Below are 15,854 nucleotides of genomic sequence, written 5' to 3' on the forward strand. Positions count from 1 at the left end.
GAGGCATTAGTCTATTGTATGGTGAGAGAAGATCTTCTCCCATTCTGTAGGCTTCCTAATTAATTTACTAGCTATGTCCTTTGCCATACGAAGCTCTGCAGTTTCATGCAGTCCCACTTATCCAGCTTTTCTCTGATTTGTTGTGTTTCTTGATCCTTATTGAGAAAGTTTTGACCTGTGCCAAGGGTGCCTAGTGTGTCTCCTATTCCTTCTTGTAAAGTTTTCAGTGTGTCAGCTTTTACCTTGAGGTCTTTGACCCATTTGGAGTTAATTCTAGTGCAGGGTGACAAGGATCCAACTTTAGTTTTCTGCAGGTGCTTAACCAGTTCTGCCAGCACCACTTGTTGAAGAGGCTGTCTTTCTTCCATTCTATTTTTTTTTGGCTCCCTTGTCACAGATTAGGTGGCTATAGGTCTGTGGTTTAATGGCCTATAGGCCATTCTTATTCCTCTTCAGAGAATTCTCTCTTTAGGTCTTTAGCCCATCATTTAATGGGATGGTTGTTTTTTTGGAGATGGTTGTTTCTTTGTTTTGGAGAGATTCTGTTTTTTTTGAGCTGTAGATGTATTTTAGATATGAGGCCCTTTTTGTTGTATGGCTTTTGAAGATCTCCCACTCTGTGGGCTTTCTATTTATCTTGCTAGTATGTGTATTTCCTTTGCCATACAGAAGCCCTGCAGTTTAATGCAGTCTCATTTTCTTTATTAAGAAAGTTTCAACCTGTGCCAAGGAGACCTAGCATATCTCCTATGCCTTCTTGTAAAGTTTTCAGGTTATCTGCTTTGACCTCTACGTCTTTGATCCATTTGGAACTAATTCTGCTGCGGGGTGATATTGAAGGATCCAACTTTAGTTTTCTGCAAGTGCTTAACCAATTCTGCCAGCACCACTTGATGAAGAGGCTGTCTTTCTTCCATCCTATTGGCTCCCTTATCAAAGATTATGTGGTCATAGGTCTGCGGATTGATTTCTGGGTCTTCAGCTCTATTTCATTAGTCCTCAGGCCTCTTGTTGTGCCAGTACCAAGCTGTTTTGGTTTTCAGTAGGATTTTTTTTAAGGGATATGAAGCCTTAGTCTAGAACATTTTTATTTATTTTCTATTAGCTAAATATATTCATGACCCAGCTTTGAATTGTTAGAAATAAAATGTAAAGACAATCTTACCAATAATATCTAGAAATTATACTGTTTTCCATGTCATTAAGAACTTAATAATGGTGAGGTGTTGGTGGCTGTAAGCCTAGCTACTCAAACAGTTGAGAACTGATGATCACAATTTAAAGCCAGCCCAAGCAGGAAAATTTGTGAAGACATTTATTTCTACTAAGAAAAACTACTAGAAAATTCTGGAAGTAGAGTTGTGGGCTGAAGTTACAGAGCTCTAGCACTGAGCAAAATGAGCTCAAAGACAAAGTTCATGACCTGAGTTCAAGCTCCAGGACCATTATACCCACACAGAAAGAATTTAAAAATGACTTTGTTGTATAAATTTTGCTATTATATAACTTCTCTTTTGCCAGATGATGGACCTAACCAGAGTCACTCTGTCAGTGAGACTGCTATGACACTACCAAGTGAGTCAAGAGTCAACGTACACTCCATCATGACACTAAAATTATTAGACTACAGGTATGTAATTCATTGTTTGAAGTTTTACAAAACTCATAAGGAAATTTTTGAAAAAAAATTTCAGAAAACAGCTACCTGGGCCAGGTACCTGTGGCTCATACTTGTAATCCTAGCTACTCGAGAGGCTAAGATCTACAAAGCACTTGATACATACAGTGCATCTGATCATCCCTTCAACATCTTCATCTGCCTCTACTCATCCTTTCCTTTATTGTTCTCAGTTCTGGGTCATATACAATGTGTTCTTGCTTGCATGCTGTTCATTTTCCCTATTCATTCTTCTCCTCTCCCCTTTGGTTTTGTTTCTTGCAGCACTTTTAATTTAAAAAATAAATAACAGCAATACTCAAACTGTGATAATGAGCAGTAGTAGTGACATTTTGGATTGATGAGAATATTTCATTTTTAAAATAATTTTTCATTTAGTGATAAGCATACAGCTTTGATTCCTGATGAAGTATTTGATTCAGTGAAAAGCAACATAATCACATCTGTTAACTTCAGTAAGAATCATCTATCTGAAATTCCAAAAAGGTAAGAACTGTTTTCACTAAAAATTCTATTAAAACATGATTGGTTCTTAGTTTTCTTATGTCTTAGTTGTGAAATTAGTTCTAAAAATAATAGACTTTGGTGCTGGGAAGGTGGCCTAGTGGTAGAATGCTTGCCTGTCATGCATGAGGCCCTGGGTTCAATTCCTCTGTACCACATAAACATAACATTAATAAAATAGTGGAAAATAGCTATTAATTAAAAAAATAATAGACAAATTTTCTGTATTAATAATTTTTCAATTGTTTTGAGGAGTACACATGGTTGGGAATGCTTATTTCTCATATATTGTAAACAAAAATAGACATTAGAATTCTTACAATATGAAGTTACTTTTTGTCTTTAGTAAACACCAGAAGAAAAAGCTTGGCACTGGTGGTTCATGCCTGTAATCCTAGCTACTCAGGAAGCTGAGGTCCGAGGACCGCAGTTCAATGCCAGCCCAGGCAGACAGTCCAATTAATCACCAGTTAATCACCAAAAAGCCAGAAGTGGAGCTGTGGCTCAAGTGGTAGAGAACTAGATGAACAAAATAGCTCAGGGGTGGTGCTCGTGCCCTGAGAGCAGGCCCCAAGATTGGAATAAAAAATAAAATAAAATAATGGGCACCAGAAGAAAATTACTGAAGAGATCACCCAATGCAGGTGGATTAATGGGTAATTTATACTGTTGAATACATTTTTATTATGAGCTGGCAAAATCTTTTCTTAGTGAACTTTTATGTTTCTGAACTTTTGAAAAATATTGGTTATCTAGCAGAACTGAAATGAAGTGAACATATATGTTTAAAATATTTTGAAGTAACATACAGTTAATAGGAAAGAAGCACAGAAAATTATTGTTATAAATACATACCTAATAATTTATTTTATGGATTTAAGATATAAGTCTGGTTAGTCTCCTTGGTGCCAGTTGGCTTAAACATAGAAAAAAAAATGGAGTTTTAAGTTAAGCTGCTACATAGACTGTTAAGGTAGAAAGGTTTTACACAGAAAATAGTAAGATCATCTAATATTTATTCTTATTACTTATGCAAAAGTCTTTGAAATGGGTGCTGTTGGTAACATTTTATAAATTATTTTGTTTCAGGATTGTAGAACTGAAAGAAATGGTGTCTGATGTCAATCTCAGTTTTAATAAGCTCACCTTTATATCCTTGGAGTTATGTACGCTTCAAAAATTAACATTTTTAGATCTAAGGTATTTATTAACAATGTTTTCTTGATTTACACAAAATTTTATAATCTTTCTTTTATGGTTGCCTTACTAGCCCTTGAAGCGGTATTTTATAGGTAAAATATAAAAACTTATCTTTCGTTTATTACAGTATTTTATAGGAAATCTAAAGTATTTAGCAACTGAAATAAGTTGTAATCAATACTCTGAAGTATTTAGGAAAAAGCTTAGTCTATCAACTTAAAGCAGTGTATAAGTTAGTTATTTAAAATATTAAAAACATTTAAAATATTAAAAGTGTTTAAAATATGAACATATTTTTAGATTCAGCCTAAAGTTATCAATCATACATGGAAATAGTTTCCTTTATATTGTTTTCTTCCTGAAAGTAAATAGTTTAGGGCTTCCACATAACTTCTCTTTAAGGAATCTGCTTGCTTTAAAATGCTACATTAAATACAAAAAGCCACAAATAAAGTAAAAAATACTATAAGTGACAATTAAAATAATAGAAACTTTTGAAATATTCAAAAATAACATTAAGTTTAGTTTAAATATGTCTAATTTGAAGTGATAGTACCACAAGTTTAACAGTTCTTTAAGGAAAACAGATTATATAGTAATTTATTTGCTTGATGCAATTAAAATATTCCTTCCTCCCTCCCTCCTTTCCTCCCTCCCTCCTTTCCTCCCTCCCTCCTTTCCTTTCCTTCCTTCCTTCCTTCCTTCCTTCCTTCCTTCCTTCCTTCCTTCCTTCCTTCCTTCCTTCCTTTTGTGAGTCATGGGGCATGAACTCTGGGCCCGGGTGCTGTCCCTGAGCTCTTCAGCTCAAGGCTCCCACCCCACCCTTGGCCTGGGTGTTGTCTGTGAGATCTGCTCAAGGTGACCACCCTACCCCTTGAGCTACAGCACCACTTCCTGTTTTCTGGTGGTTAATTGGAGATGAGTTTCGTGATCATTAGTGCCTGGGCTGGCTAAACTGTGATCCTCAGATCTCAGCCTCCAGTATAGCTAAGGTTACAGGAATGAGTCACCAGCACCTGGCTTGATTTAAAATTGTTCTCATATTTTTAAATTGTTACTACATATTACATACATTGTTACACAGCTTTAGCTCTTTTTAGCCAGATATGTAGTAGCATGCACAGCCCAGCCCTAGCTCCTCTTGCTTTGCTGAGATAATTATTCCTCTTCTGTCTCTGTCTCTGTGTTTCTTATCCTTCTGTTTTTGAGGTGGTCTTAAGTACAGTATGTAGTGCAGGGAGTGCTGGTACTTTAGGCTTCCACTGTTGCTGGATCACAGAGGCTTGCCACTGTATCTCCCTTCCTTTTGTGGAGATGTACATTTTTGTCCAGCCTGGATCAGGGTTTTTTTTTTTTTTTTTTTTTTTTTTTTTTTTTTTTGCCAGTCCTAGGGCTTGAATTCAGGGCCTGAGCACTGACCTTAGGCTTTCTTAAGGCGAGAGCTTTACTAACCACTTGAGCCATAGCCCCACTTCCAGCTTTTTCTTTTTCTTTTTATTGTAATTAATAGAGTCACATTATATTTGCCAGATAGAAGGTGCATTACTTCATGTCGATACTCCTCACATTTTTGTCCCCATTTCCTTCCTCCCACATGCTCCCCTCATCTTGTTTTCCCACCTTCCCTATCCTATCTCAAATAAATAAACATATATACTATATACCAGATAACAAGGTAAGATAGTGTAACAAAAAATTCTTCTATGTATGTGCTACGGAGGAATGGAACCCAAGTCCTTATGCACATTAGGCAAGCACTCTACCACTAGGTCAAACTCCAGGCCCGTGGATCAGGGGTCTTTCTAATCTTAGCTTTCCTCATAGTCTTTTACTGTTGTGTCTCGCTGTAGATTGAGAATGGATCTTTGACCTTTTTCGCTTAGCTATCCTTGAGCTTGGATTCTTCTAGTCTCAGCCTCCCTAATAGGATTAGACATGAGCCAGTAGTGCTCAGCTTTTCACACCTATTTTCTGTTGATAGTAGCTATAATGCTAATAGACACTGTCTGCCTTGCTGTTAACTTTTATTCTAACATTGCTCCCAGATTCTTCCAACAGGAAATATAATTATTTATTGTAGTGTTTAATAGTAAGATCCCAAAAAGCAGACTTTGTGTAAATGAAATTTTAAACCTAGATAGATGTAGGCCAATTGAATAAAGAAGTTTCTAAACATATAGAATCTTTTTTATTTCACTCTTCCTTTTTTCCCATTATTTTCTAAATCTTCATGGTGTTGAAATTTGTGTCCTTATGTAAGATTTATTAACATGAAGAGCATTTATTATAGGCACTATTACCAGTGTGATCCAGAGTCTATATATTGTGATTGCCGAGTTTACTGTGAAGGAGATAAGAGATTAATTTAGAGTATATACCTCATTATACTTATTATGAAAGAACTGACTGCATTATCAACTGATTGCATGTTGCTGCACTAAATATTTTGGACCACTGACTGATTCAAAATACTCAGAGTTTTGCCATAATGAGATCAGATTAAGATTATATATGGCATTATATTTTTTTTTCCTAAAAAAGTTTATTTACGGGACCAGGAGTTTAGTCTAGTGGTAGAGTGCTTGCCTAGTATGCATGAATACATGGGTTCTATTCCATGGTACCACATACATAGAGAAAGCCGGAAATGGTGCTGTGGCTCAAGCGGTAGAGCTTTAGCCTTGAGAAAGCCCAAGGACAGTGCTCAGGCCCTGAGTTCAAGCCCTGGGACTGGGGGGAAAAAGTTTATTTACAAATTAAACCTGTGAAAGTTTTAAACTTTGTAAATCCTCTGTTTTCATTTGCCATTTAGGAACAATTTTTTAAATTCTTTGCCTGAAGAAATGGAATCACTGACAAGATTACAAACAATCAATCTGTCCTTTAATAGGTAAGAAATATTAAGCCAATTTTAGAAATCATTCTGTAAATGTAGGTCTTCCCAACTAGAAAGAATGACTAAAAAGCCCATAAGAATGCCCACTGTTTTTATTTTAGTAGTCATTTTTATTTTCATTTATTCAGTATTATTTTCATTTCTTCAATACACTTGAAAGTGATGTAGCTTGCTCAGTTGATATCTAGCAGATTTTTATTTTGTTTTACCATTTTGAGAAATCTAAATTTTAGTAGTGAGACAAATATTAAAATGAATGGTTTTAATTGCTTAAATAGCATCACAACCCATAAGAAAAGACATTTTCTGAGATCACATGAAGGTAGAGAAGGTAATTTTGAAACTGAGGCAGTAGACATTTGCCAGGCACACTGGGAGAGAAAGGATCAACCAGTACAATGAATAGCATGCGCTGTAGTACAAATAGGTTACAACTTGGTATGTTTGAGGCACTTCAAGAAGTTCAAATACCTGTGTAGTCCATAAATGAAAGATCTAGAGAAGTAACAGATGAGATCGGGCATGCAAACGTTTAAGAGTTTTTTTTATGGTAAATGAAATTAGACTTTTATTTTTTTGATGGAAACATGATGAAGATACTGCAGATGATTAAGAATTATGTCTCTTGGGAGCTAATTATTGTTGGTGCTGTATTAGGTACTTATAGGTATTATCTATCTCATTCTTATAAAAATCCTATGTGGTAGGTTTTATTAGTATATTTAATTAAAGATTTAAATAGCTCAGGTATACTTAAATGGTATACTTAAATACTAAATTATAGAGATTTGAATCTAGGTTGTTTGAGTCCAAAATTGAGCTCTTAGTCATTAATATTTTTTATGTTGAAAATTGATTCTAGTAGCAATTTTTAAAATGTTAATAGCAAGTTTATTCTAAATGTTTGATTTTTTTTATTTATAATCAGTAGTGATTTACAAGTCTGTCCATTTACTTAGCATGTATTTCAAGGTTTCTACAATTAGTATATTTTCTTATCTTCTAGGAAATTAGAATATAAGACTTAATCCCTAAAGAAAATATGATTTCATGACATAATTCACAGTCTGCTTTTTTTTAAGAAATGATTTTTAACTTCTGGTTTCAGTATATTTAGGTGTTGTGTTCCTATATTAATAGGTTCAAAATATTCCCTGAAGTTCTGTACCGTATCTACACACTAGAGACTGTTCTGATTAGTAACAATCAGGTTGGATCTCTAGACCCTCAGAAACTAAAGATGATGGAAAATCTGATTACACTGGACCTTCAAAATAATGACCTTCTACAAATTCCACCAGAGCTTGGAAATTGTGTGAATCTAAGGTAACTACAGCATTCTTCTGAACTCAGTTTTTACATTACTACAAAATAGAGTTAACAAAACTCAGAATCCCAATTCAGTTTTTCAAATTTGATCAATAATTTTAATCTTTGTTTATATAGTATACTTGTATAAATATATGGTAGTATTTATTTATTTTGCCAGTCCTATGCTAAAACTCAGGGCCTGGGCACTGTCCCCAAGCTTCATTCGCTCAAGGCTAGCACTCTACCACTTAAGTCGTAGCACCACTTCAGGCTGTTAGTGTTTATGTGGTATTGAGGAATTTAACCCAGGACTTCATGCATTCTACACAATCACTCTACCACTAAGATACTCCCAGGCCCAGTAGTACTTTCCTATATGCTTATAATACAAACTCTACTTCATAAAAATGTGAGGCAAATATGGATCCTTTAGCATTGCATTTAGGACATTATTATTGTTATTATCATCATCATTATTTGTGCTGGGACTGGTGCTTGAACTCAGATCTTGGGCACTGTCCTTGAGCTTTTTGTTTAAGGCTAGCACTCTACCACTTGAACCACAGCTCCCAGCTTTTTGGTGTATTATTAGAGATCAAAATCTCATGAACTTTTCCTGCCCAGACTGGTCTCATACTATAATCCTTAGATCTCAGCCTCCTGAGTAGTTAGGATTATAAGTGTGATTCTTATTGGCTGTAATAATGTTCTATATAGTCTCTGCGAAGTGGTGAATATTGAAGCATTGTTCCTAAGTATTCTGTTTCTGCAAAGATCTGGTCCTAGCATTTTTACTAGCCTATATAACCTTGTTTTATATATTACTATGTAGACACCTCTTAAATTTATTGTTGATTCACTGACATTGAATTCATGGCCAAGAGCACTGTAATTTATTCCTGAAATAGCATGTATTTTCTACATTACACATTTTTGGACCTGTGAAATTTGGAAGCACTTCTCCCCTATACTTGGGGACTGTTTATTTAAAATTTTTAAATTATTTTTTAGAATTAATTTACTGTATTGTTATTATAAACATGGCATTCAGAGGGATTAGAATCACATGAGTCAGGTAATGGGTACATTTCCTTTCATGCAGTGTCTTCTGTCCCCTCTCTCTCAGTCCCTCCCTTGTCTTCACTCACAAGTTGTATAGTTCATTTTCACCAGTGTCCAGCGAGTTACACTGCTGCACTTTTCCCACCCCTTGAGTTCTGCACCCTTTTCCCCAGACTTCCTGAAGATATACTCTTGAATACACCATACATAAAGAAAAGAAGACAGAATTATCAAAAAGTAAATTATCTTTTAAGGCATAGTACTAATATGTAACCTAGGCTGGGCTGAAATTCAAGATTCTCATGCCTTGGACTTGGGAATGCTTGGTTATAAAAATACATTTTCATACCTAGCTATTAGAGGACGTTTTATACAGTGAAATCATCAAGAAAAAGTATGAAATTTGAAAGCTATTGGCAGCTTGAACGTTTATTTGTCTAAATCTAATCTGAGCATTTGTTAAGTGACCACTATAAAATTGTACAGAGTCTAGATTAAATGATGTTCAAACCAAAGATTCATCATTTAGGAACTGTTTGATTTTAAGCAAGCCTGTTTTCCCTAAATTTGTGTTTCCTCATCTGTAAAAAGGAACATTTATGGTACCTACATCATAGAGTTACTAAGAAAATGAACCAGTAAATAAATTACTTATTTATTTTAGTTACTCTCATGTAATAATTATTCTAATAATACTGTGTTTTTTGGTTATTATAGCTATTATTCCAAATATTTAAATGCTCAGATTTGAAAATGGGCCAATAGGAAAGAGTACATGCTTAATAAAATGGCAAATAATAGTTTATTTCCTTGAGAGAAAAGTCACACAAATAGAAAATGTTTGAGTTCTCTGTTTCTTTCTTTTGTTTAGAACATTGCTTCTAGATGGAAATCCATTCCGTATTCCTCGAGCAGCCATATTAATGAAAGGAACAGCAGCTATCCTGGAATATTTGAGAGACCGAATTCCTACCAATTAGTTGTTTCTTAATCCCGGTTATAGTGATTCTTACAGTGACAGAACACTTTGTTTTAGTATCACCCTAAAGGTAACAGCTGGAATGGATGTTACAGTTTCTAGTAATTGCCTGGACCTTGGTATAGTTGGACTGGCTATAATTGCCATCATTGAATGTTCTAATGTTGACAAGTAAAACTTTACTGACATGTTAGGCACATTTATAATGGTGTTAAGTGCATATAGTCTTGTAGTTTCCACACATGCTGTTCTGAATATTTTACACTGGAGTTTTCCTACTCAAATTAATTCCCTTTTAACATTGCAAATAAAATTCAGAACTAAAGTTTATTTGATGTGATTTAACCTTTTTAATAGTAACAACATTTTTGTAGATTTGTTTCTTTTTGTGTTCTATATGTTGTGACTAGTTGACTTGAGTATGAATATCCAGTTTCTACCTTTTTATAGAAATAAAATAAAAATGAATTCCATGTAATATAATTCTTTGACATTAAAAAATACTTAAAACTTTTCATACCCGTGATAAGCCATTTGTGATGTGATTAATCTCAGTTCAAGTTGTGGGGTTTATTTTGTTTTATTTTTTAGGTGAGGGACTCTCTGGCCCAAGCTGGCCTTCAATGTGCGGTCTTCCTGCCTTGCCTCCTGTGTTTTGAGATTATAACTTTGTCCTTGCTCTCAGCAAAAGCTTTACATTAACACTTACTGCCTTGATTTTCCTTCTTGCTCTAGTTGAGATTTTTGTTTTTCTAACAATTAAGTCTTTTCCTTCCATTTTATGTTACAATTTCATCTGGGTGCTTTATAAAAATGCTACTCGTGTTTTAATTGTTAGAGAAAGTAGTGTTATTGTAGCTGCTCTCACAATTTTGACATTAAAACAATAATATTTTTAACTTAATATTGTTCTCAAGGTGACATTCTGCTACATTAGTTCGGGAGCTTTGACAAGATTGGATCTGTATAATTCCTCTCAGTAATAAGTATATTTAAGTACTTTTTGTCTCTTACAAGAAAATAAACTTGAATTCCTTATCACATTAACTCTGCAGATAACAGAGACTAATGCATAGTTTATACTATGCTTTATTAATGCTTATGAAGCATATATATTTGTATACTTGTTTTGGTAACATACCTCTACGCAGATTTTAATGAAGCTCTGTGCATTTCTTTCTAGCGCCTTAATTTTGAGATTTGCTTGCTGTTATCAAGACTAAACTTGCAGTTATAAAAGGGAATTTTATGTAAATTAACTTAATCAAACTCAAATGTAAACACTTTAGTTTATCCCAAAGTTACCAGAATTTCCATATGACTCTATTAAGTAGGTAAGGCATGTATATCACTAGATAGATAAATAGATAGATAGATAGATGGATGGATAGATAGATAGAAATATTCGGATTAAGGAATGCTTATATTGTGAAAAATCATGTTAATAAAAAGACACTACATGTTCGTAATAAAAACTACATTTCTCAAATATTGATTACAGTGTTTTCTTTTGTTTGTGTAGAAACATGTCTTTATGTCTCAACTTTAAGAAGTCTACTTGAATAGTAAATCAATGACACTTTACAATAAGGTGACATTTTATTATTTATACAATTAGGAGACTTTTATGTTATTCAAAACACTTTTTAAATACTGAAAAAGTTGAGTACACCAAAGCCGAAAAATGGCTCTGCTATACACTGCACAGCTTTATTTTAGTCCCTGTATTTTGTGTCTGTACAGAAAGCATCTTCAAAATGCATCCTAATCACATTGTATACCTTTCCCAGTAGTATCAATACATAAAATAAAACTGGAGAATATGCTTGCATTTGCAAATTAATCTCACTGATTCAGTAAATTTAAAATATAGATTCATAGGACTTCTTTACACATAAATAAAGCAGCTTCCAAGGTCGTTATGGTCTCATACTGCCAAAAAAAAACCCATTAAGTACATTCACAATCTATGTTAATAAAGTAGTAAATATGTCTTCATCCATTTTTATTTACATCAATATGTAGTTTAACTAAAAAGTACTGATAAATCATGATATAGTAGTCTTTTTAACACATACAAAAATGACATTTTTATATATAATTAGAAGCTCAAAATCACAATTATTTCAAAATATTAATTACAATACATCCATTTCAGTTAAACATGTCATGGTTTGATTTTTTTTATATAAAATGGTAAAATTTTTTTATTAAAGTAAGCATTTTGTTTTGAATTGACTAGAGTACATCCAAGTAGAAAATCTTAAACGTTAAGAGGTGTTTTCAGCCCCCTCCCACCCGAATTTCTATATAGCCACCTAGGCTAGCAAAGAGACAGAAAAGGCCCCAATTTATAAAGATTAAGCCTCTTTTGCTATACTGCTGTGGCCTACTGGCTTTCCATAAAAGCTTTACAAGGGAAGAAGCATCGATAAACTATGTAGTGGAATGCATGCATTAATATACAATATGTCTATGTAAAAATGTCAGTGTTTACCAATGAACATTAAAATGTTCACAAAGACTGCAAAAGAATTCATAAAGAAGCACTTTACCTACCAATCACATATTGTAAACTTGAAAAATACTTGGTAATGGAATGGGATATCTTTGAAGTCATATTCCAATTCAAATTCTTTTTCTGATTGAAAGAGCTGTTGTTTCACTTGGCCTTAAGATGTCACTGTTGTGCTGCACATATGGTAGTGAAGTTCTATGTCACAAAAAAGTAGAAGTCTAGAGACTGTCATAATTTTGCTAAAATTGTGATTCAAAGTAGCATGACTACTTAGGAAATTTTTTTAAACTTACAAGAGAGTGAAATATTTCACTAACTGACTTGTATGACCTCAATAGAGAAAACCTTTGTGTGTGTTTCACATGTAAGAAGATTTGAACTGTGTAGACTAATAAATGTAATTCCTTACATATTAATAGGGGCAAAGGTAATGATCAATGGTTTAGAAAATAGAAAGATAATGTTCGTGAATATTAACCTAAAACATAGTATGCAGTACTTTAAAAAATAATTCCAAACAAATTAAAAACCTGTCACTCTTTAGAATCACTTCTGATTGTTTAGTATTTCTTCTCTGAATAGAATGAGAGCAAAGTTCATATTGTGGTTTTTAGAGAGAGCGGGTAGATAGTGCCCTAGGGGAGTCATAAAATGGAAAAAATAAAACTATTACTTGCAGTAACTTACAATTACCTCCAATAACCTTACTTTTAAGAGGTTATTTGTGATGGTCTGTTGAAGTTTGCAATTTAAATATGCTTCTGATTTTCTAGCTTGGAAAATTGCCTATTCCATATGACAGTGTCATTATCCTTATGTTTCTTTTCGTCTCTTCCTATACCCTGAGTATAACAAGAACGTGATTGTTATTTCTTTACTCCAAAGGAAATTCTAAGGCTTGCGTTTTCAAAGGGGAGATACTATTGCATTCTGTTTACACCATGAGGTGCCACCAAAGCTAAATGTAATTTCCTAAGAGTAAAGCTTAACATATAACAGTCCTGTCTGATCTGAACCAGATTCCTTTCCCATATTCAAGAGTCCTCTGAGTGGAAACACTATGAATATTGAAAATAAAATTTATCTCCACGGTAAATTCTGAAGATAAACTACCTTTTTAGCTAATATGGGAACTACTTTAAATTCTCTGGTCTGCCTGAGGTTCATTTTGTTTCCTATAGACTTTCCAGTCACCTAAGATTTCCTGACTGAATAAGCAATGTTCTTTAGCAGAAGCCTGAGAAGGTATATGAGAGATGGAGAGATATAGAGAAACACAATGTGATTCTTTGTCCATTTGTCAAGTGCTTTCCTTCATCTAGCTACCGTAAAGGCCAGTGCACCTGCATATCTGGGCATTATTTAAAGTTAACACTTTAATTGTGCAAAACAAATGAGCAAAGGAAAAAATCCTCCCATGAATGTGTGCCTGTATATAGGCACAAAACCTGAGTCATGGAAATTTTTAATATAAGAAAAGTTCTTTTAATGTAGGAAAATAACCTTTAAAGTGCCAAAAAATACCTTTGTACAATATATGCAGCTAACTTTAAAACACCAGTGTGCTTAAGTATCACATATTTTTTATGGGATTCAGCAAAAGTGGATCATTTACACTAATTTTCTTAACTGTAGCAGAGATGTCTGTGTTTTCATTTCTTAACATCTATTTTCATTCCCCTGAATTCAACTTTCCTTAAAAAAAGGTTCTGCATACTGGCATTCAAGTAAGTCCTGTTTAATTTCTGAAAAACAATTCCTGCTTTTTTTTCCTGAATATTGAGGACATAGGAGATTTGGGATAGCTATTGCAATGGGATTTAAAATTTAAAGTAAAAGATACCTTATGAAGAGAAGCATTACTTATATAATATTTATAGATAAAGTCTGCATAAAGCTGATTACGTTTTTAAGCTCCTGTTCTATATAGACGATTAACTCCTGAAGACACTTTTTCCCCCCAGATCATCAGCTTTTCCTAGATTCTTTTCCTTTTCCCTCTTTTCCTTTACTGTTTCCCTTTCTCCTTCTTTCCTATTATTTCTCGTTCCACTTTTCCTTCTTTGCTATGCCAGGAGTCGAATCCAGGCTTTGCACAGTGCTGTTATCACTGAACAACTTCCCCAGCCCTTGGTTCTTGGAAGCCAAGCTGGTCTTTTCCTTGTGATTCTCCTAGTTCCACTTTCTGAGTGTTGGGATTACATGTTGGTGCTACCATGCTGGGTGCAATGTCTCCTTTTTCATGCTTGAAACTGAACTGTCCCATCGGAAATTCTCTTGTCCAGGGTAGTTACCGGTTACAATGTCCTCTCTCCCTACCTCCCCCTTCATTGTTTTCTAACTCTGTTAGACACTGAATTAAGGCTCAATTTAGAGCATAATTCTGCCCTGGGCTACATTTCATGGGAACACTGTGGCTTCTTCATAGAGGCATGAGTGAGAGTCACTTTTCCATGCTGCCCGAGTTTTAAAATTGATGATACATTTTTGTCAGTTAAGTTTCCTACAGTTTGAGAGAAGGAAAGTCATTGGAACCAATCTGTGCATCTGCGGTTGGACAGTAAGGCTTTTGAATACTTGTATCAGGTTGAAGGAATTCTAGGCAGTGTCCTTCCGTCTGTCTTTCTCCTACCTTTGTGAGTCTTGTTTGGGATAAGATGGCCAGCTATTTCAGGAGAGTACAGAATTTTTGACATCAGCCAGTTAACTGTACTCTCTTCCTACCTTTTTATATAACTTTCCTGAGAAAGATTTTGAATTGTGCAGAAGGCTAAAAGCAGAGTCACACTTTCTCTGCCAACAGACTTGTTGCCATAGGAACGAGCACCAAAAAATAAAAATATGACAAGAAGCAAAAGATTAAATGTGGAAAAAATTGATAAAGAGTTGGTTTCTACATGCCAATTTGAGCATGTGGGGTTGAAAGAAACTGAGTGTTCTTCATTTGGCCAGGTCCCTGAAACTAGAGAGAATGACTTGCCAGCAGCCCTGATCCCAGAAGGCTAGAGGTAGGGAATGCAAGGAGATAGCAGAAAGCAGTGTCATGTATTTTGAATGAGACTTCTAAAATCCAGCTCCCATCCTTGATCAGTATTAATGCTACATTCAAATCGGTCCTTTTGAAAGGCATGTCTAGGCTTAGCTTGATAGAAGCAACCTGCTGAAAACAGTTGTCTAACCTGTCCAGAGGTAGGGCACACCACCTGGCAGACTTATTACACACCTAGTATATTATTGCTTGAAGCATTTTCCCAAATATGCCAAACCAAAAGCCAACAGCAAAAAACACAAATTTCAGATATCCAACTCTCTTTCCCCAACAAGGAAGCCACTATGTAAATAACCTAGAACTTAGTGACACAAAGAAAAGGACTTCACCTGATACAAACTTGTATCTTACACTTACAAAGAATCCTGGGAAACTTCCCCTGTGTGTTCTCTCCCAAGCTTCCCAAAAGGCTGTTTCCTGAAATATTATAATGAATCCTTTTTTTCCTATGGCTTCTGCCACGGCAGGTACTGAATGCAATTACCCTGAGGACATGGGGAAATGACCTGCTATGGATGATTTGGGTTGATTAACAGTGACACTCTTCACCTGATGTTTTATCTTTTCTCAAACATTAAAAAAGAAAATCCTAGAAACGTTACATTCACAGGGGCAATAGTGAAGTATGGAGATAAGCGATTATTGGGTAATTATCTT

General features: G+C 34.6%; 1 protein-coding gene across 1 annotated transcript in view; it reads left to right on the forward strand.

Annotated features, from left to right (window-relative positions):
• The window catches only part of Lrrc40 (leucine rich repeat containing 40), a 34,726-nt gene extending 23,626 nt beyond the window's left edge, over window positions 1–11,100 (forward strand). Inside the window, exons 10-15 of the mRNA XM_090334626.1 lie at window positions 1,522–1,630; window positions 2,057–2,164; window positions 3,272–3,382; window positions 6,195–6,272; window positions 7,419–7,604; window positions 9,523–11,100. Of these exons, the coding sequence (XP_090190752.1) occupies window positions 1,522–1,630; window positions 2,057–2,164; window positions 3,272–3,382; window positions 6,195–6,272; window positions 7,419–7,604; window positions 9,523–9,631 (701 nt within the window). The 3' untranslated portion in view covers window positions 9,632–11,100. The remainder of the gene's footprint in view (window positions 1–1,521; window positions 1,631–2,056; window positions 2,165–3,271; window positions 3,383–6,194; window positions 6,273–7,418; window positions 7,605–9,522) is intronic.
• Window positions 11,101–15,854: the final 4,754 nt, after the last annotated feature.

Source organism: Megascapheus bottae, chromosome 6 (assembly GCF_031878675.1).
Source record: "Megascapheus bottae isolate mThoBot1 chromosome 6, mThoBot2.hap1, whole genome shotgun sequence".
Lineage (NCBI taxonomy): Eukaryota > Metazoa > Chordata > Mammalia > Rodentia > Geomyidae > Megascapheus > Megascapheus bottae.